The 20,116-nt window shown below is 42.0% G+C and overlaps 1 protein-coding gene across 2 annotated transcripts; it reads right to left on the bottom strand.

Annotated features, from left to right (window-relative positions):
* Positions 1 to 6,298: 6,298 nt before the first annotated feature.
* LOC138952473 (prostaglandin reductase 2-like) lies at positions 6,299 to 16,450 on the bottom strand. 2 transcript variants are annotated; one of them, XM_070324150.1, is made up of 9 exons: positions 16,293 to 16,450; positions 16,041 to 16,165; positions 14,665 to 14,862; positions 13,571 to 13,741; positions 11,761 to 11,970; positions 11,169 to 11,290; positions 7,965 to 8,052; positions 6,839 to 6,958; positions 6,299 to 6,398 (listed from the first exon to the last, which is right to left on the bottom strand). In XM_070324150.1, the coding sequence occupies exons 1-8, from the start codon at positions 16,336 to 16,338 to the stop codon at positions 6,851 to 6,853; spliced, it is 1,068 nt and encodes a 355-aa protein (XP_070180251.1). In that variant the 5' UTR covers positions 16,339 to 16,450; the 3' UTR covers positions 6,299 to 6,398; positions 6,839 to 6,850. The 2 variants fall into 2 exon arrangements, with proteins under 2 accessions (XP_070180251.1, XP_070180249.1); XM_070324148.1 differs by lacking the exon at positions 6,299 to 6,398 and having other exon boundaries at positions 6,644 to 6,958.
* Positions 16,451 to 20,116: the final 3,666 nt, after the last annotated feature.

The raw sequence follows: 20,116 nt of genomic DNA, 5'->3' as shown, positions 1-20,116 counted from the left end.
CCACCAGATCAGTGTCTCATGGCGGCGCTGGACAGAACGGCTTGGATCGTATCCAGCACTTCTCACTTTTCATGGCAGGGTAAGGTCGAGTCAGGATTGTGTTTCCTGATCCTGAAAAGTCTCTGTGAAGGCTTGTTGTTGTTTTCACGTTATGATAATGTAAATTTCATGAACCCTTAAAACAGAATTAAAACGTTGTTAAAACCTAAGGTGTGTGTGCTGTCACTGGTCTGAGAACCTTGCACTGCCTTAGTGACGATGGTTGAAGATGCTTTTTTACGGCGCCAACACATACCGGCCAATCTGTGCGAGGCATACTAGTCCCTCACGCGAGGTGCCACGTAACGGTTTTTTCCTGGTCGATTTTGGGGGTATCCTTATTTGAACGGCGTACACGTGACCCATGTAAAAGACTATTTGGTCCGGAGGACGATGTGCAAGATAGTAAAGTTAAGTGCCTAAAATGGCATGGCAAGTTTTTATGAAATGGCATGGGAATAAATGCTTGAGTTGGAATACGAACGTTTTCGCAATGACTTTTTTGCACTGTTTAGATACGTATTAAAAAAAGGCGAGGAAATAGGAAAACGTACTCAACCGTGTCGGCACATAGGGCCTAATTACACTCGCTGGGTTGTGAAAAACGAAGACCAAGCTGCACACATTCCATGACACTGAAACGCGCTGACTCAAGGCCATGAAACACACAATCGTTAAAGGGGCAGTCACGTCAGCCTGTCGACGAAAAACACACAATCGTTAAAGGGACAGTCACGTCAGCCTGTCGACAAAAAAACACACAATCGTTAAAGGGACAGTCACGTCACCCTGTCGACGAAAAACACACAATCGTTAAAGGGACAGTCACGTCAGCCTGTCGACAAAAATCACACAATCGTTAAAGGGACAGTCACGTCAGCCTGTCGACGGAAGTGGCATTTCACCCCGCCACCTATCTTTAGTCCTTCCGGGGCACATTACTAAATGGAATTAAAATCAAATTTTTACTGACCATATTATCATCGCCTGAACCCCCAAAATATATGACTGTATCTTGCATCACCTGGTGCAATCACCACAGTATTGCTGGATATATGCATGCGCAATTTAGGGTAAAGGGGGGTAATTCGGACACCATAAGAACTAGACGCTGTGGCTGGACCATCGGTGGGGTTATATCTCAAGATTGGGATTTGACCTACACATATGCATGTGAAATAAAGGATCGTATGTGTTTTGTCAACACACGGACTTGTTTCTTGAAATTTAAGAAAAGTTCAAATTGTTCGACTATTCGGGTAAATTGAACAGGGCAAAGTTAAAATAAAATTAGCCGAACTCATTTGCATGGGTATATCTTACCCAATCCGACTATCTTTCTTTGCTGCCAGAGCTTTCTTCATGTCTTCTTAAGGCCATTTTCCATGACTGAAAGTCCAAAGAATAGAGATATTGCAATTTTCTAACACCAATACTCAAAAGGTTAGACATTCAGCGACATTCTGCTAATATATGCTAAATGTTGTTACCTGCCACCCGTTGTAAGTCGTTGCGCCTTTTCTTATTAGGCCGAATAAAAATACATGTTGGTTTAGGGTAACCCGACCGACCCTATTTTTTCCCGCCGACCTTAACATTTTTGTTTTCATTTCTCAAAAAAAACAAAAAACTTTTAGCACATTTTGTGAAACCATACCGAGACTTAGGGAAGTAACCTCCTTTAAAATCGACTAAATTAGATCAATTAAAAAAAAAATCTTTTTTGGTCACGTTACTCAAAACCAACATATATTTTTGTTTGGCCTGATGCAAACGTCATTGACAAGGTTTACTTAGCGTCGTAAATAGTACAGGAATTTTTGGGGTTGCATTTGTATTTCTGTTAAAGGTCTTAAACTATGTAATTTAATACATTTTGAGGTGCAGAAACAGAATGCAGGATTCCACCGAAATGTATCGGGCTGTAGATAATTAATGTAAATCACTTTGTAGTGATGTTGAATTTTCACAAATGCTTACCTGATCGGTACAACTGTAAAAGTCACGGTTTAAAGGCAGAGATGGCACGGAAATTAAGGTGTGGTTTTTTTGCAAGCTTTTCAAGTTGGTTTCAATTTTTTAAATAAAAATCCTCAGAAAAAGTGATATTTGAATGAATTATTGGTCAAAATGGACTATTTTTGCAACTTTATTTTGATAAAACATTTAGCTTTAGAACAGATTCATCTTCCAGAAAAATAAAGATAGAACTTTGCAGTATGTTTTATTTTTCTCTATAAAGGTCTTTTGATGCAACAGAGGAGCAACTTCTTCACATTTATAAACAGATTTTATTTTCTGGGTTAATATCATAACATTTCCGAAAAAAAGCACGTTTTGGAACTTTGACGGAATTTTTAAAATCATTGCTTGGCAAGTCTGAAAATGTCTCTGTTACTGGACAAAGACAGCTTTTCTGGTAAAAATACAAAAAGAGCTAGAAGAATGGACAGTTAGTCTAGAATATGACTATGTCCCAATGACGGCACTGATGCTGAAAACACGATTCTAAAAAAAACAGCGACAAAAGTGTTCAAAATGGTGTCAAATTTTAAAAAAATACTCCGCAAATGATTTTTTTTATGTAAGGAATATGTTGACAATAAAAAAAAATTACATTGTACAATGATTCTATGGTGTTCAAAGTACCTAAACAAAAATGCTGAGAACCCAAAACACGTTATTGGACCAAAATTCCGTGCCATCTCTAATACTATTTGAATTTAACAAGCTTTTTGCCTTGCGTCAAAATCAATGAGTACATGCAGATGATGCATTTTATAGAATATCTAAGTGGTAGCATACTACAATTTCTCGTGCAAAGTGCTGTCGGTATGATTGTTGAGAGGAACGGTTTCAGTTATGATTAGATTGTGTTATTTCGAGCATGACCACTTTTGGGGGCCTTTCTGATAAATCGTACTGAAAGACATTGTGAAAAAGCTTGGTTTTGTTTTCCTGTTCTCAATGGCAATGAGTTCACAGTTTACAAAGAAGAGTTTTTCACTAATACGGCTTCTTTGTACAAAGCTATCAACTTCCTTTTGTCATGTAAGGCAAATTTTCCAGATTTTTTTTTTAATTCTATAAATGAATGAATAAATATGATTGTGACAGTGTATTAGTCCCACGCGGAAACCCATTGGGATGTGATAATTACATAATTTAAATAAAGAATGGTGAAATTCAATTCAGTAGTGTCTGTGCTTGATTGGGATGATTTGTATAACTATTAACCACACAACTTGGATACATGGTCCTTGTGCCTTCACAAACACATTTGAATCAATGTTTTTAGAACTTTTTTTCCTCGTCTTTTGCTTGTTTTTAGTCTTGAAATCTCTGTTTGTAAAAACTCGATTCAACCGGGATTTCTAGTACACTGTCACAAATACAATGACATAAAATGAAGATGGCGGAAGTGTGTCATGCTGGGCGTAACAACAAATTGTTTTATTTGAGATGTATATTAGGGCCATGCGTGCTTTCTCCTGGTAACAACTATAGTAACCGTCATTAAAAAAAAACACAGGCAGATGCGTTTGAGTGCTGATCTTTGTGACGAGGCCGTTTACTGTAAACCAGTTATATAACTCAAAAGGTCATCCATTCCCGTACCACATCCACATGAGGTAATAAATATTTTTACTGTAAAACTTGGAACACAGACACCTCCCAAAACCAAATTGACAAAAGCAAGATTCCCATGTTAAAATTGACCCCCTCAAATCGGAGCAGCTCAAAGTAAACGTCTTTTTTTTATGTCGCTGGAAAGAACAAAGGGCGTTAGCAATTTTCTCCCCCCTTTCCTAACCTACCTAGGTGGTGGGTTCAAGTGCTAGTCTTTCGGATGAGACGAAAAACCGAGGTCCCTTCGTGTACACTACATTGGGGTGTGCACGTTAAAGATCCCACGATTGACAAAGGGGTCTTTCCTGGCAAAATTGTATAGGCATAGATAAAAAATGTCCACCAAAATACCCGTGTGACTTGGAATAATAGGCCGTGAAAAGTAGGATATGCGCCGAAATGGCTGCGATCTACTGCATGGTCGATGTGAATGCGTGATGTATTGTGTAAAAAATTCCATCTCACACGGCATAAATAGATCCCTGCGCCTTGAGTCCGAGTCTGGAGATACGCGCGCGATATAAGACTTCATATAACAATAACAATCCCATTTGTATCCCAATTAAAACGGTCAAATATGTGGCAAAAAAGCATAACTAATGTCTCAAATGGCTTACGATTTCGTGGTGGTTTTTTGAAAATATCTATTTTAGGAAATGAGTGAACAGAAAGCTCTGAAAGTTTAAAGGGAATGTTTTGGGGAGTTGCTAAAAAGAACAGCTTTTTGTCTCATTACCCGCTATAACGGCTTTAAAAACTGTCTCTTATGATATGGCTTCTGAGAAGAATGACGCGTACACTGTTCACCATGCCAAAACGTACGACACAAAGGTGAATAAAACTGACTTTTTGGGATACAAATGTTATTGTTTGTAGGCGAAAGAAACGTCACAACTGGTTTTAAATTGCGGGCCTGGTCAAAGATCAGCACTCAGACGGAAGCATGTATCTGTGGTTTTTTTTTATGACGGGTAGTTCAGATTCTGCATGAATATTTTTCTCATGCTTCTGGTCAGTTTATTGCTGGCACCAATACGCACAGTCTAGAGTAAGATTGTGCGCATTGGTGCCAGAATGACGGACGCATGAGGGAATATGACGCGTGTGTGTGCAAGTACGCACGCAAGCATATTCTCTCATGACTCTGTCAGGTTGGCCCCAATACGCACAGTCTAGAACAAGAAATTCCTCCGAGGTAGGAAAAACACCCCCGTCAAAGGGAAATAACCTTCTCAGTTGGTGGCAGTGACTGAGTGAGAATGGTTATTTCCCTTTGACCATTAAGATGTCCCTCTATAAGTCCTTGTATAATTTTAATCCACCAATAACTCCCTAACCGTGTGTTTGACTGGTCCCAATTTTTGTAAGGACCGTCTCAGGAATGTATAGAACCTGTTCACCAAGTTTGGTGACGATCGGTCCGTTCATTCTTGAGATCTATATGCGAACACAAACAAACAAACAAACACATCGACCGAATCCTATACACACCAATAACTCCCTAACCGTGTGTTTGACTGGTCCCAATTTTTGTAAGGACCGTCTCAGAAATGTATAGAACCTGTTCACCAAGTTTGGTGACGATCGGTCCGTTCATTCTTGAGATCTATATGCGAACACAAACAAACAAACACATGGACCGAATCCTATACACACCCCTATACCGGGGGTGTAAAAAGACTGCGTATTGGTGCCTACAATAAACTGATCAGAAGCATTTCAAAGAGTATTCATGCAAAATGTTAACTACGCATGCTTCTGATCAGTTTATTGTAGGCACCAATACGCACAGTCTCTCTAGACTGTGCATATTGGGGCCAAACTGTCAGTCATTGAGAGAATATGCGACGGGAGAGGAGATGCAAAAATGAGCTATATTTAAAAGAAAAAATGATAAAACCACCTGTTTTCCGTTCACAATGTTGGTACTTTTCCCTAGCTGTGCACCTGTTTTACTATCTTCCCTTCTCTCTCTCCTCTTCTCTCCCTCTGCTTCCAACTGAGCCACCGCTCTTCCTCCTCCAATTCCGCCCGCCACTGGACCTCTCCTGCTCTCTCTGCTTCCAACTGAGCCAACGCTCTTCCTCCTCCAATTCCGCCCGCCACTGGGCCTCTCCTGCTCTCTCTGCTTCCAACTGAGCCAACGCTCTTCCTCCTCCAATTCCGCCCGCCACTGGGCCTCTCCTGCTCTCTCTGCTTCCAACTGAGCCACCGCTCTTCCTCCTCCAATTCCGCCCGCCACTGGGCCTCTCCTGCTCTCCACTGAGTAACCTTTTTCCATGTAGAAGCCCAGGCTGGGTTGAGTCGATCCTGCGACATCTCGCTTGCCTGTCCAACAAGCCTTACCACTAGACCAAACCGGCTTCTGAGAGTAAAGGGTTGAAACTAATATATATATATACTCTTCGCTGGAAAAAATGAAAATAAAACCATGAAACTGAACGATGTTCTTGTGTAGTTTTGATTGTCTGACTTCAATGTGTGTGTTGTGTGTCATGATTCCAATCTCTCTTTCTCTCTAACACACTCGCAAATGTGTATGATTCAAATCTATTGTCTCTCTTTGTCGAACACACACACACGCACGCAATCACATACACTATCACATACATACATACACACACACATGTTCTTTCATTTCAAATGTGTTTTATTCGTCAAAATTACACCGAGCGACATTAATAACATACACCCTCCGCGAGCGCCAGGGGCATCCAGACAGACATCACCTGTTGGATGCAAGTATAAACATAAATAAGCTACAGTCATCAATAAAGCATGTTTTATTTCTTAAAGTTATGCTGACAAACAAACAACATAAACCATCACACACACACGCATGCACACAAGCACATCTCAACCCTGTAGCAGCACACACTCGCCCCCACACACACACCGCCCCCACACACACACCGCCCCCACACACACACCGCCCCCAGACACACACCGCCCCCACACACACACCGCCCCCACACACACACACCGCCCCCACACACACACACAAATTCAGGATTTACAATGTCATTAATAAAAAAAACTTGACCCTGAGCTAATGATGACTCCTTGGATTTAAAGGTACAGAAAGTTGGCACTTACAAAAATAAAGAAAGATGTACAAATGACACAAAAGCTGCCAGAATATTAACAATAATTCTTCCTTATCAATCACAGCCTGCTATTGTCACGAGTTGTGGACTTTGACGATCTGCTTTCCAACGTTGCCGCCTTTCATCATGGAGACAAACGCCTTCCCTGTGTTCTCCACTCCCTCTGCCACCGTCTCTTTCACCTGCAGCAATGCAATAACAATAACAATAACAATAACAATAACAGCACTTTATTGTCCTTGTATTGGTGAGTACACAATTTGTTTGTTTTTCAACATTGTTCATCTCACACACAGTCATTTTGTTGTTTAGATAACAAATGAAAGATACTTTCCTTGAGGTACACAGATCTATCCAGGCTTGAGCATGGGATGATATCATCCTTTCACAAAGTCACATACCAGAAATCAAGAACCGGTCTGCTTCATGCTCAGAGAGGGAATATTTTGCAGAATAAATTTTGGAGGTTGACGCTGATTAAGTTTAAAACAAACACTCTGGACAGGAAGGAGCTACACTGAAGATTGCTGTCAGGTGCCCACGGTGAAGAATGCTCTTCTCCCATTACATGTAAAAGCCTGTAATGATCTGTGTTGATGTACACAATGTTTTACACAGGAACGTTGCCAAGGAAGGTACATTTAACGAAAGAACAAATAACTATCTGTCTATCTCGTTTCTGTTTTAACAGAAAAGTGTATTAACGAGGAAAGTTTAAAACAAGCATGACTCCAGGACTAAGCTCAGTGTATGTTTGAAAGCGCTTTCTTTTGATTTTTAAGAATAAAAAATAACACCCAAACACCAAAATGAAATATGAATAAGAATAAAAAATAACACCCAAACACCAAAATGAAATAATGAATAAGAATAAAAAATAACACCCAAACACCAAAATGAAATATGAATAAGAATAAAAAATAACACCCAAACACCAAAATGAAATATTTCTTTTGATTTTTCTGAGAACTGGTATCTAAATACCGTTTCAGTTTGTACGCACAAGACAACCTTCAATTTATAAGCACAAACTTGTTATTCTTTAAACTACAGCTACATGTGTGCACATGACAAAGAAATTGGTTTAAAAAAATCACATTAATCCCCCTCTCGCAATTACTGATTCAAAATATAACCTTCACTGCAAGACTAACCCAACAGTAAATCACCACAGGTAAATAAAGTTACCTTGATTTTTCCTGCCAGGTACCACTGTGACAGTACAGCCAGCGCTTCGTCAAACTTGTCAGAGTAATCCAGCACCAGAAACCTTTCCCTGAAACACAAAACACAATGCATAAAAAGTCTGCAAAGATCTCTTGATTGACACACACAAGTAAGCTGGTTTTCAAAATGTCAAGCCTTTCACACTGGACTTCACTGTCATGAATCTTCACACCGCTTCTACAACTGTTGAAAAATTACCTTGGTTTACGCGGCTCTGAGATATTTACATCCTTAGCTGAATGCACTCAGAAAAAGTTTAGAAAAAAATTCCACTTTCTCTGTTTGAATATTCATTACAAAGTCAAAACTACATTGACATAAAAACTGTTTATTTTTACATACCAAATAAATAGGTGCATCATCATCAACAGTAAAAACACAATCCATGTGATGAGTATGCTGCTAATTTCACAAGAATATTCCAAGAATTTTACTGTGTTAAAACTTTCTCACACAAGGACTCTGAACTTTTGGGTAGCACGTAGAGGTGTGTAGCTTTCCCTGACAGATAGCTGTGCTTATCTCATGATCTCTGGGTCACAGGCTGAAAGTGGGATTTATATCTGAACATCATGGTGAAACTATAAAAGCGCTATAATTATCTACCTGCATTTTACCTAGTGACATAGCTGTGCCAGCTGTTGAAGTTTATGTGTGAAGGGAGGTCGTTGTATATCTATACTTGTGTTTTACCTGGTGATAAGGTAGATAGGATAAGGGTAAGGGAGGTCCTAGTTCTATATCTACCTGTATTTACCTGGTCATGTTTCTGTCCTGTATCAACTGTTGAAGTTCAGGTGAGATGGGGGGAGGGTAGGAGAGGGTTTCAATTGTATATCTTCCTATGTTTTACCTAGTGAAGGTTTTGTCCTTTATCAGCTGTTAAAAATTTGGGCTAGATGGAAGGAGGGCAGGGAGGTCATGGTTGGTAATCCAGTTGTGTTTTACCTGGTGATAAGGGACATGGGGGGGGGGGGGGGGGGAGTTGGGCAGCCCTAGTTATATATCTACCTGTGTTTTACCTGGTGATGTTTCTGTCCTGAATCAGCTGTTGAAGTGTGGGTGAGATGGGGGGAGGGTAGGGGAGGTCCTTGTTATATATCTACCTGTGTTTACCTGGCGATGCTTTTGTCCTGTATCTGCTGTTGAAGTGTGGGTGAGATGGGGGAAGGGTTGGGGAGGTCGTAGTTCTATATCTACCTGTGTTTTACCTGGTGATGTTTCTGTCCTGAATCAGCTGTTGAAGTGTGGGTGAGATGGGGGGAGGGTAGGGGAGGTCCTTGTTATATATCTACCTGTGTTTTACCTGGTGATGTTTCTGTCCTGAATCAGCTGTTGAAGTGTGGGTGAGATGGGGGGAGGGTAGGGGAGGTCCTTGTTATATATCTACCTTTGTTTACCTGGTGATGCTTTTGTCCTGTATCTGCTGTTGAAGTGTGGGTGAGATGGGGGAAGGGTTGGGGAGGTCGTAGTTCTATATCTACCTGTGTTTTACCTGGTGATGTTTCTGTCCTGAATCAGCTGTTGAAGTGTGGGTGAGATGGGGGGAGGGTAGGGGAGGTCCTTGTTATATATCTACCTGTGTTTTACCTGGTGATGTTTCTGTCCTGAATCAGCTGTTGAAGTTTGGGTGAGATGGGGGGAGGGTAGGGGAGGTCCTTGTTATATAGCTACCTTTGTTTACCTGGTGATGTTTCTGTCCTGAATCAGCTGTTGAAGTGTGGGTGAGATGGGGGAAGGGTTGGGGAGGTCCTAGTTCTATATCTACCTGTGTTTTACCTGGTGATGTTTCTGTCCTGAATCAGCTGTTGAAGTGTGGGTGAGATGGGGGGAGGGTAGGGGAGGTCCTTGTTATATATCTACCTGTGTTTTACCTGGTGATGTTTCTGTCCTGAATCAGCTGTTGAAGTGTGGGTGAGATGGGGGGAGGGTAGGGGAGGTCCTTGTTATATATCTACCTGTGTTTTACCTGGTGATGTTTCTGTCCTGAATCAGCTGTTGAAGTGTGGGTGAGATGGGGGAAGGGTAGGGGAGGTCCTTGTTATGCCTGTGCATGTATAGTTTGTTGGTTATGTTTGGTCGGTTTCTTTGCCTGTGCGTGTATAGTATGCTTGGTCGATGTATGTATTGTAAAGCGCTAAGAGTAGACATTTTTCTAGAATAGTGCTATAAAAGTTTGCATTATTATTATTATTATATATCTACCTGTGTTTTACCTGGTGATGTTTCTGTCCTGAATCAGCTGTTGAAGTGTGGGTGAGATGGGGGGAGGGTAGGGGAGGTCCTTGTTATATATCTACCTGTGTTTTACCTGGTGATGTTTCTGTCCTGAATCAGCTGTTGAAGTGTGGGTGAGATGGGGGGAGGGTAGGGGAGGTCCTAGTTCTATATCTACCTGTGTTTTACCTGGTGATGTTTCTGTCCTGAATCAGCTGTTGAAGTGTGGGTGAGATGGGGGGAGGGTAGGGGAGGTCCTTGTTATATATCTACCTGTGTTTTACCTGGTGATGTTTCTGTCCTGAATCAGCTGTTGAAGTGTGGGTGAGATGGGGGGAGGGAAGGGGAGGTCCTTGTTATATATCTACCTGTGTTTTACCTGGTGATGTTTCTGTCCTGAATCAGCTGTTGAAGTGTGGGTGAGATGGGGGGAGGGTAGGGGAGGTCCTAGTTATATATCTACCTGTGTTTTATCTGGTGATGTTTCTGTCCTGAATCAGCTGTTGAAGTGTGGGTGAGATGGGGGGAGGGTAGGGGAGGTCCTTGTTATATATCTACCTGTGTTTTACCTGGTGATGTTTCTGTCCTGAATCAGCTGTTGAAGTGTGGGTGAGATGGGGGGAGGGTAGGGGAGGTCCTTGTTATATAGCTACCTTTGTTTACCTGGTGATGTTTCTGTCCTGAATCAGCTGTTGAAGTTTGGGTGAGATGGGGGGAGGGTAGGGGAGGTCCTTGTTCTATATCTACCTGTGTTTTACCTGGTGATGTTTCTGTCCTGAATCAGCTGTTGAAGTGTGGGTGAGATGGGGGAAGGGTAGGGGAGGTCCGTGTTATATATCTACCTGTGTTTTACCTGGTGATGTTTCTGTCCTGAATCAGCTGTTGAAGTGTGGGTGAGATGGGGGGAGGGTAGGGGAGGTCCTTGTTATATATCTACCTGTGTTTTACCTGGTGATGTTTCTGTCCTGAATCAGCTGTTGAAGTGTGGGTGAGATGGGGGGAGGGTAGGGGAGGTCCTTGTTGTAGACAGCAATCTGACCGCACAGTATCACATGGCCGTTGGGAACCATCTGCCCAACACAATATCCACAGCTAACATCACACTGTCTTAGTCATCAGTACACATAAAGATTATTATCCCTAATAGTCACATTCATTTATCAAATGTACATCATTGTGCTATCAATGAATGTTCGTGTCCTTGTCTTCTTTTCAAGGTCAGTCTCTAAAATTACATTCAAGTATAGAAATAGACTATTGTGTTGTGTTTTTTTACTGTTCCTGATGTTACATTAGTTTTTTGATGACAAGGATCACATTAACACAACAGACTGTAACTGACCTCTTCCTAACTTTAAAAGTATATGTATCTATTGAACATTGGTTTCCCCTTTTTTGAGCCGACTTAAACTTACATTTAGGCGGTCTCAGAGAACAATGACTGTCTCGATCTATGTCAAACGTCATATTTTGGTAAGAAATACAAACAACGTATAACCAGTCACAAAAACTGATTTCACGCTATCAGAAGCTCGCTAACCTGTTCAATGACTCGTTCGCTGAGATCTCCACCGACGTTGTCAAAGTACACATGCACTCCGTCAGGACAGGCCTTGGACAGCTGGGCAGACACATCCCCCGACTTGTAGTTGACAGCAGCGTCAAACCCCAACTCTTGTTCCAGGAATTGACACTTGGCCGCACTGCCACAAATCCCCACCACCCGCTCTGCCCCCAGTAGACGAGCAACCTGTAATAACACGTTACGTGTCAGTGAACCCATACGTTTAAGTGTGTACAAATGGGTAAGCATCCACACACACAACTAGTCACTCCAACTTATCCAGCCTGCCATGTCACAATCTGGGTATTACAACACTTATCAGCTATGGTGAACATTCTGGTTGAGAAAACAAATACACTTGAAGAATTCATGATTGTGAGAGAAAAAAACAGGCAATCTTTTCATATTTTGGGAAACAATGTCTCTCGAAAAGCATCCATTATGTTTTAAAATGTGACATTTGTGCAGAATCCGCCATCCTTTGATGACAATGAAAATATAAAAATAACCGGCCCCCGTAGCGCAGTGGTTAGCGCATCGGGCTGCGGGCCGGGAGGTCGTGGGTTCGAATCCCATCAGGGTCATGTGGGTTTTTCGGGCTACGGTCGGCTCCTACCCAGAGTGGAAGTGCTATGGTTCCTATGGGAAGGCTGGGATCACACAGCCGAGTGTCATTCACTTAACGAATGCGACTTTGAGTGTGCTCAGGTTCTTTATACCTGACCAACACCGCAGGTGCGGCAGTTCTCGGGCCTGGTTGACGCCAGGATATATTATGACAGTAAGCGTAGAGTGCTGCCCTGTCACGTAGTCTCAAAAACCAAATTGGAAATCCAAAGCATCATCATAATCATCCTCATCTCATTAATCATCCAAAAATATAAATTATCCTTGCTCTTGTGGCCCTTCATGCCCAGAGCTCTCATGGTGACCTTGGTCTCAGTGTTCCTGTTCGATCCTTCCCTGAATAGTAGTTCTGCTGTCAGTCTTCAACGTGTGACGCTCTGGGGGGTCGACGGAGGGACGTGGTGGCGGTCTGCTCTCTGGAGGGGACGCTCACTCAGTCTGGCTCCGCGACTTAAAGTCACTGTCGTTTGTAGGGGGCATAGTAGGTAGTGGACTGCGTCCGTTAGCTCGGGACAGACCCACTACTGAACACCGTCGAAGTGACTCAGCAGAAGTGCAGTGTCATCTTCCGAGGGTAGCCTACCGCAGCGACCCGACATCCCCCCCTGGAGCGTCTGTAAAATCGACAAGTCTGGCAGCGGAACGAAATTCAGAGGTGGTTGGAGCAGCGAGTGCAGGGACGGGGCGGTGTGAGAGCACAACGGGACAAGGGAACAGGTGTAAGGGAGGAAAAAAAAAAATATATATATATTGTCCTTTTCATCTCGTTTGATTATGTATGTTCGCCTTGCTATTTTTTAACAACAAAACAGCCATTAAAAGTAACAAAGACACAGACATCAATAGGCAGTAGAAGGCTTCTGCTGCCAGAAAAACAGTCAGCAGCTAACTCTTTTAGCCAAAAGACCACACTGCACTTTTAAAACACACCTAATTTTTGAGGACACTTGGAATTCAGTCATAAAATGTGTCAAGCGTAAAGAGCATAATTGTAAAGTTATGATGTTGCGCTATATAAATGCTCATTTATTATTATTATTATTATATAGAAGACGCAAAGATCTTTTGTGTCGTTTTTCGCAAGCTTTGCATGTCACAATACCAAAACACAGGTTTTTCACACTCATTTCAAATGATCTAATTCCCCCTGACCACCCACCTGTCCTGCCAGAGAGCCTGTCGCTCCGGCCGCCGCACTGACCACAACCGTCTGTCCACTGCCAGGGGTCACATGACCTTTCTCCGCCACGCCCAGGTAAGCGGTCAGTCCCGTCCCTCCCAGCAAGCTCAGCGCCAGAGATGGTTCGCTGCCAAACAGTTCCTTTGGCATCTGAAAACAGTGAATTAACTTGGTAGGGTTATCATCATCTTGACTCAAGTTCAATGTGTAAGATGGGAAAAGTCATTTCCTTCTCTATTGATGAATTAACATACTGCCTAACTGCAATAGGATATGCAGATTTTTCTTTGCAAGCCATGTCATTACAATGCACAATGTATATAATTTAAAAATACCACAACTTGAATGTTTGAGAATAAAAAAACAAGAATGGTATGTTCCAAAAACAGTTAGCAGTCTATCTGTTGTTTTATTTCGAATGTTTCAATAAAGATACTTTAGTAAGCATCCTGATTAATAGGATGCAACTGCTAACATAGCGATAAGCATATAACTGACAGACCCCTTAACAAAGAAAATTAGTAATACACACATTTCATTTCATACTTCATCATACCATTGCTGGGAAATGAAGGTTGCTTCCACCCAGTGGAAAGCTAGCAGCAACAAGAGAAGCACTATCCTGGTTTGTGTGTGTGTGTGTGTGTGTGTGTGTGTGTGTGTGTGTGTATGTGTGTGTGTGTGTGTGTGTGTGTGTGTGTGTGTGTGTGTGTGTGTGTGTGTGTGTGTGTGTGTGTGTGTTTGTGTAATAAGCCAACAACACTGTAGTGTTAGTGTTTATAAATTAGCTGGTTTTACAGCTTTTATTTTAGTTTAATTCTAGTCTTTAGCTTTTGTCTTCATGATAAGTGTAATAGGAACCAGGCACAAAATGATTCTACCTAACCCATCTAACTCCACATAGAAAGTGCCAACAGTGCTGTGAAAGGTGTTGTACTCCTTATTACTTCCAGAATTGCTCAACATTTGCTCAACATTTATAACTTAACTTATTGATAACTGTCAAACACCCAAAACAATGGCAGTCATAGTATCACAAATTTTTAAAGCCACCCAATGACCTAAGTTTCTACCTTCTTGACATGTTTGCCGTCAATGACAAAAAAAGCAGCCCACGGCCAGAGGAATGTGGCAGACACCCGGTCGCCCTTGGTAAATGTTGAGTCAGCACTTGCTTCAACTTCTCCCACTCCTCCAAGGCCATCGATAGGCTGTCCAAGTTGCCATGCCGACATGTAGTGAACACCAGAGTCCTCGTTCATTCTGCATCTCTGTTTGAACAGACATAATGAATAAAAAAATCTATGTAAAACAAGAGGCGAAGCCTTCAAGGCTCACGTAAGAAATCGACAAACAGTAACACAAACTCAATCACTCCGTCACACACACACACACACACACACACACACACACACACACACACACACACACACACACACACACACACACACTTACACACACACACAGTAAGCATAGGTGAAACTATGCAAGAAAGCGAGACCCTGGATCTGCCAAGAAGTCTCGGCCCGCTCACAATAACAATGACCGAGACTTTCAGTAATTCCTTTGCGTGACGTCTAACCCTCTTACGTCATAATGTGACGTCTTCAAATAGTTTCTATCACACACGTCGAACACTTTTGACCGAGACTGACGTAATCCATAGACTCGGAAATGTTAAAGTTTCTACCACAGACATACACACATACATACATACGCACGCACAGACAGACAAAGTTTATCATCGCATAGGCTACACTTACGTGAGCCAAAAATAAGTTTTAACTGGCTTGAACTTTAACTGAGTGAAACGCAGATTATGTGTCTCAAAATCATGTTCAAGAAATCCGCCTCAAATATTGGGTGAACATAGCTCATTTCAAACTCAAGGCACAATTTCTTCTTCTTCTTCTTCTTCGCTCATGGGCTTAGACTCCCACGTTCACTCATACTTTCAGCACAAGTGGATTTTTACGTGTATGACCGTTTTTAACCCGCCATTCAGGCAGCATACGCCGATTTCGGGGGAAAGGCACAACTGCTGGCCAAAAGTGATCTCTACACTTCAAAAGGTCAAAAGAACGTCCACTGTGTCAGAGCAGTTTATGCATACTAATGCTAAAAATGAGAATAAATATGTTTTCAAAGTGACATATCCAAGAAATAATGATCAACCAGTTTTCAAACATAATCTACACAAGTTAACATGCTCAAGTGTCCAGGGTACTTTAACTTAAAGTCCAGGTAAACATGTTCAAACAAGTTTCCACAGTTATTTATCCACGCAAAGTTCAACTAACTTTTCAAAGTTGGCTATTTTGTAAACATATCAACCCCTGTGAGCTGCAAACTGCACATAGAATCACAAGCAAACCATCACTGTTGTTTCCAAGACTGATTAGTAAACAACTGAAAAATGACTTAGTGACGTCTACAACAATTTGCTCACCAACGCAGGGTCAACAGAAAGGTAGAGGTTCTTCACCAACACCTGACCAGGTGACAGAGAGGCGGGGGAGGGCATCTCACACTCCTCCACGCCAAAGTTATCTTCACTGGGCTCTCCATTCACGCCTGAAACACACAAACACACACGATGTCAACAGTGAACAGAGCGAGTGGCAACGTTTCGCACACCAATGCATGACTTTTACAAGCACAAAGAATCCTCCTATGATAAGAAAAAGCGCACAGCGATTACCTGGTCTGCTCTTCAGGATGACTCGCTTATTTAACAATGTTTCCATGTTGAACGCAACCGTTGAGATCACAAAGACGCTGAAATAAACACAAATCGTGTTAGTTCGATCTTCACTTTTGCTCCTTTCGAAATTGCGAACTTTGGACACCAGAGAGTAGGCCAAGGGAGATAAACAACAGTTCAAGTTGTCTGGACCACTTAGCTGCATTTTTCGTAAATATCCAAAAACTTCCAAACAGATCTCATCTAACGAGATGCAAATGTTATGGAACAATGGAACGATGAGATAAAATCTTGTTTTAACACATTTCTATCGATGATTTTGTTTCAACGCTACAAAAAGGACGTTTTACCATCGATTGCGCGCATCAAGGGGGGTAACCGCAGCAACTGGGACTGAGTTGAGGTTTGGGTGGACGAAAAAACATTACAAACCGCATACACTAAGGCATAGAATTACCTGCATTTGTACTCTCTTTGTGCTTTTATGTACTCTTAACAGTTTCAATATACAGTGTATTTCTTAGAAAGTGTGTAAACAAAGGTTATACATGTATACTGCAGCTGAATAACTTAATACGCCCCTACATCATTCACGGTGCCGACTGCGGCGGTACGGTAAAACTGAGGAAGGCTCTCCCGAATAAATCATTTAGCATTAAAAATTGCATTTGATAAAAGAAAGACTTCTTGCCGACATTGCAAATGATATGAATACATAACTGATATCATTCCTCCCGCTCAAGTCCATAGTGTATTAACACTTCATGTCTCTTGTACTGGGGACCGTACAGAAACTGATTGCAAATTAGCATAGCATAGCATTTCTCCCCCCCCCCCCCCCACCCAGCCACAACACACACACTGACTGACTGGCTCATATCTCATGCACCTTTTCCAAGTAGAAAGATACATGATTTTCTCTTCTGCGGTTCTCTCCTCTGTGGTGAAGTTTGTTTCTGGGTCAGCTCATTAGTGCACTGCCAGTATCGGTCAAGCTTTATAGCTTTATCACTGACCAGCATTGACCTATGCCACCGTCAGTCTGTGTTGCTGATACCTTCATGACTGATTCCGTATCGAGACAGCTTATAGTAAAGTGATTAGTACAGTATCATTATCACGAATAGGCTACTAGTTGCTTTTGCTCTGTACACTAAAAGAAAAGATGGCGGGCCCAAAATAATATCTATCGACCCTTTTGATCGTTTCGGCTTTCCTGCTCAGCGAGGTAATATAGGTATTACATTAACATACTTCAACAGCTGTTGTTGTTGTTGTTTGTTTGTTATTGTTCTCAGTATTTCAGCTTTGTCAACCATTCTTGTCGTTGGAGATGGTGGCGTCGACTGGGTGGCCGAGTGGTAACGCACTTGGTCTCGGAATCGAGAGGTTGCGTGTTCGACCCTGGGTCAGGCCGCTATTTTCTCCCCCCTTTCCTAACCTAGGTGGTGGGTTCAAGTGCTAGTCTTTCGGATGAGACGAAAAACCGAGGTCCCTTCGTGTACACTACATTGGGGTGTGCACGTTAAAGATTCCACGATTGACAAAAGGGTCTTTCCTGGCAAAATTGTATAGGCATAGATACAAATGTCCACCAAAATACCCGTGTGACTTGGAATAATAGGCCGTGAAAAGTAGGATATGCGCCGAAATGGCTTCGATCTGCTGGCCGATGTGAATGCGTGATGTATTGTGTAAAACAATTCCATCTCACACGGCATAAATAAATCCCTGCGCCTTGAATAAAAATTGAAAAAATAAAATAAATCCCTGCGCTTAGAACTGTACCCACGGAATACGCGCGATATAAGCCTCATATTGATTGATCATAAGTATCACCGCCTTTTACCATGATGATATTAAGCATTATAGGGGTAGCTTTTGCTGTGGTAACTTTATTTTCAATTTCCCGAAGTTCAAGTTGCCTTATATCAAATGCTACGGGTATCACAGAAATATTAAATGGACTAAAGTAAAATATCGTACGTGACATACGTAAAAAGTTGATGATACTATGAATTTACGCATGTCTTCATTGACACAACCTCTGTCTCTCAGACTCCACACATGTATATCCCTACTGAAGCCAATAGGTTTTAGTACTATGACTCAGTTTGAACTTCTCTGAAGGGAAGGATCGAATCGCTACGATAGGTGGGTGTTTATATTGTTACAGCAAAATCGCGTTAGTGAAACGTGATAAACTAGTCTGATAAAGATTTGTTTAAAAGTCACAAGCACGCAAACAGGCACACATGCATACAATACGAATACGAATACGAATACGAATACTTTATTATCTCATACAGAGAAATTTCAGTGTGGTGCACATTAAAAGACAAAACAAATAATAAGACAACAGATAACAAGAACACATTTTAAAGTCTCGCTCGCTTTCACAGGCTTTGGCAGACCTGTCTCTGCACCATTGATTTTCTAGTTGAACCTTTGCTGATCAATAAAAACAAAATGCAGTCTTCACCTGCTGAGTGGCGCGTTGGAAGTGAAAAGACGTCTGGACAAAAGTGACTGGTTCCAGTGACTTCCTGTGTGAGGACTGTCAACAATGAGCAGGATGCACTGAGCCGACGCGGCGAATGAGAGCGCCCTGACAGTCGCGACAAAGCGAGCCCAATAGACCTGTAAAGTGTCGTTCACATGGCACACTTTCAACCAACTTTTCCCCAAATTCTATCGTTTGAAAATCGCTCCCGAGTGGTCGAGGCCAAGTCGGCGAAAAGTGTGCCATGTGAACGGCCCAACGATTTAGGTTCCATTTAGCAGCGACTCCAAAACTCAGTTAAGCGCTGCTCGTCTCGTCCATGACTTTGCGAAGATCTTACGCAGATTTTTCTTATCGCGCTTACCGATTGGTTGGCTCTGGTCAGAGATATAATTAGACGCCTATTTATATGTGTTACGCGCATTCTTACGATTACGACCATCTTAAGATGGCGCTGCGCCGGTACACGCCGCGTGTATTGGCGCAGCCGGCTTAAGACGGTTGCGCTATTACACGTCTGCGGAAAAACAGATGGCTGCGCCGATACACGTTCATAATCACAATCTATCAAACTTAAGTCGATACATATTGATAGTAGCCGACCAATGCTTTAAATGTAAAATGTGTGTATGTATAATTATCGGTGTGGGTTTGAAATGAAGTTAGGTAGTAGTAAACATTTGTTGTGAATATTGCTATTCTGACAATGTGGGTAGTATGGAAATGTGAGTATTTGAATATGCCTTTTAGGAATTACAGTACCCAGGAAGAGAGATCAGAGACAGATAGAGTAAATCGCAATAGGTTGTGTGGAATCTTTGTGCTTTGTTTTAGGAAATATTTATTTAAACATTGTTTTTTAAATATAGTTTTTTAGTTTTATATAAGTTTGAACTGCCCTTTTAAATTGTTTGATACTACGAAAAGTCAGCTGGATGTCATTCTCACCTGGTCTCCTCTTTTGTTCGGTGCCACCAAAGCATCAGTCAACCCTCTCAGTGGTATGTCTTTCAACACGAACTTGTTCCGTTTGAGGATCTCCCGGCAACTCTTCCTCTCACGTAAATCCTCTGGGGTTGTGGTTGGGAGGGAGCTGTTGTCCTTTATATACTTTACAATGTTGTTGTAACGGCCTTCAGTCATAACAAGAGACCTAGGATGGTCGGCCTGTTCTTTTGCGAGGGTCTCGCCGATTTCTCGCCAGACTGGATCCATGTTGGCTGGGAGAATGACGATGGTCAGAAAGCGACGGGCACACACAGTGACAGTGACACTGAACACCTGGGGTGGAGGTCACGACGCGATCGTAAGGCATTTA

The sequence above is a fragment of the Littorina saxatilis genome, linkage group LG17 (assembly GCF_037325665.1).
Source record: "Littorina saxatilis isolate snail1 linkage group LG17, US_GU_Lsax_2.0, whole genome shotgun sequence".
Taxonomy (NCBI): domain Eukaryota; kingdom Metazoa; phylum Mollusca; class Gastropoda; order Littorinimorpha; family Littorinidae; genus Littorina; species Littorina saxatilis.
Note: the sequence above shows the minus strand (reverse complement) of the source record. Positions and strands in the feature narration are given on the sequence as shown.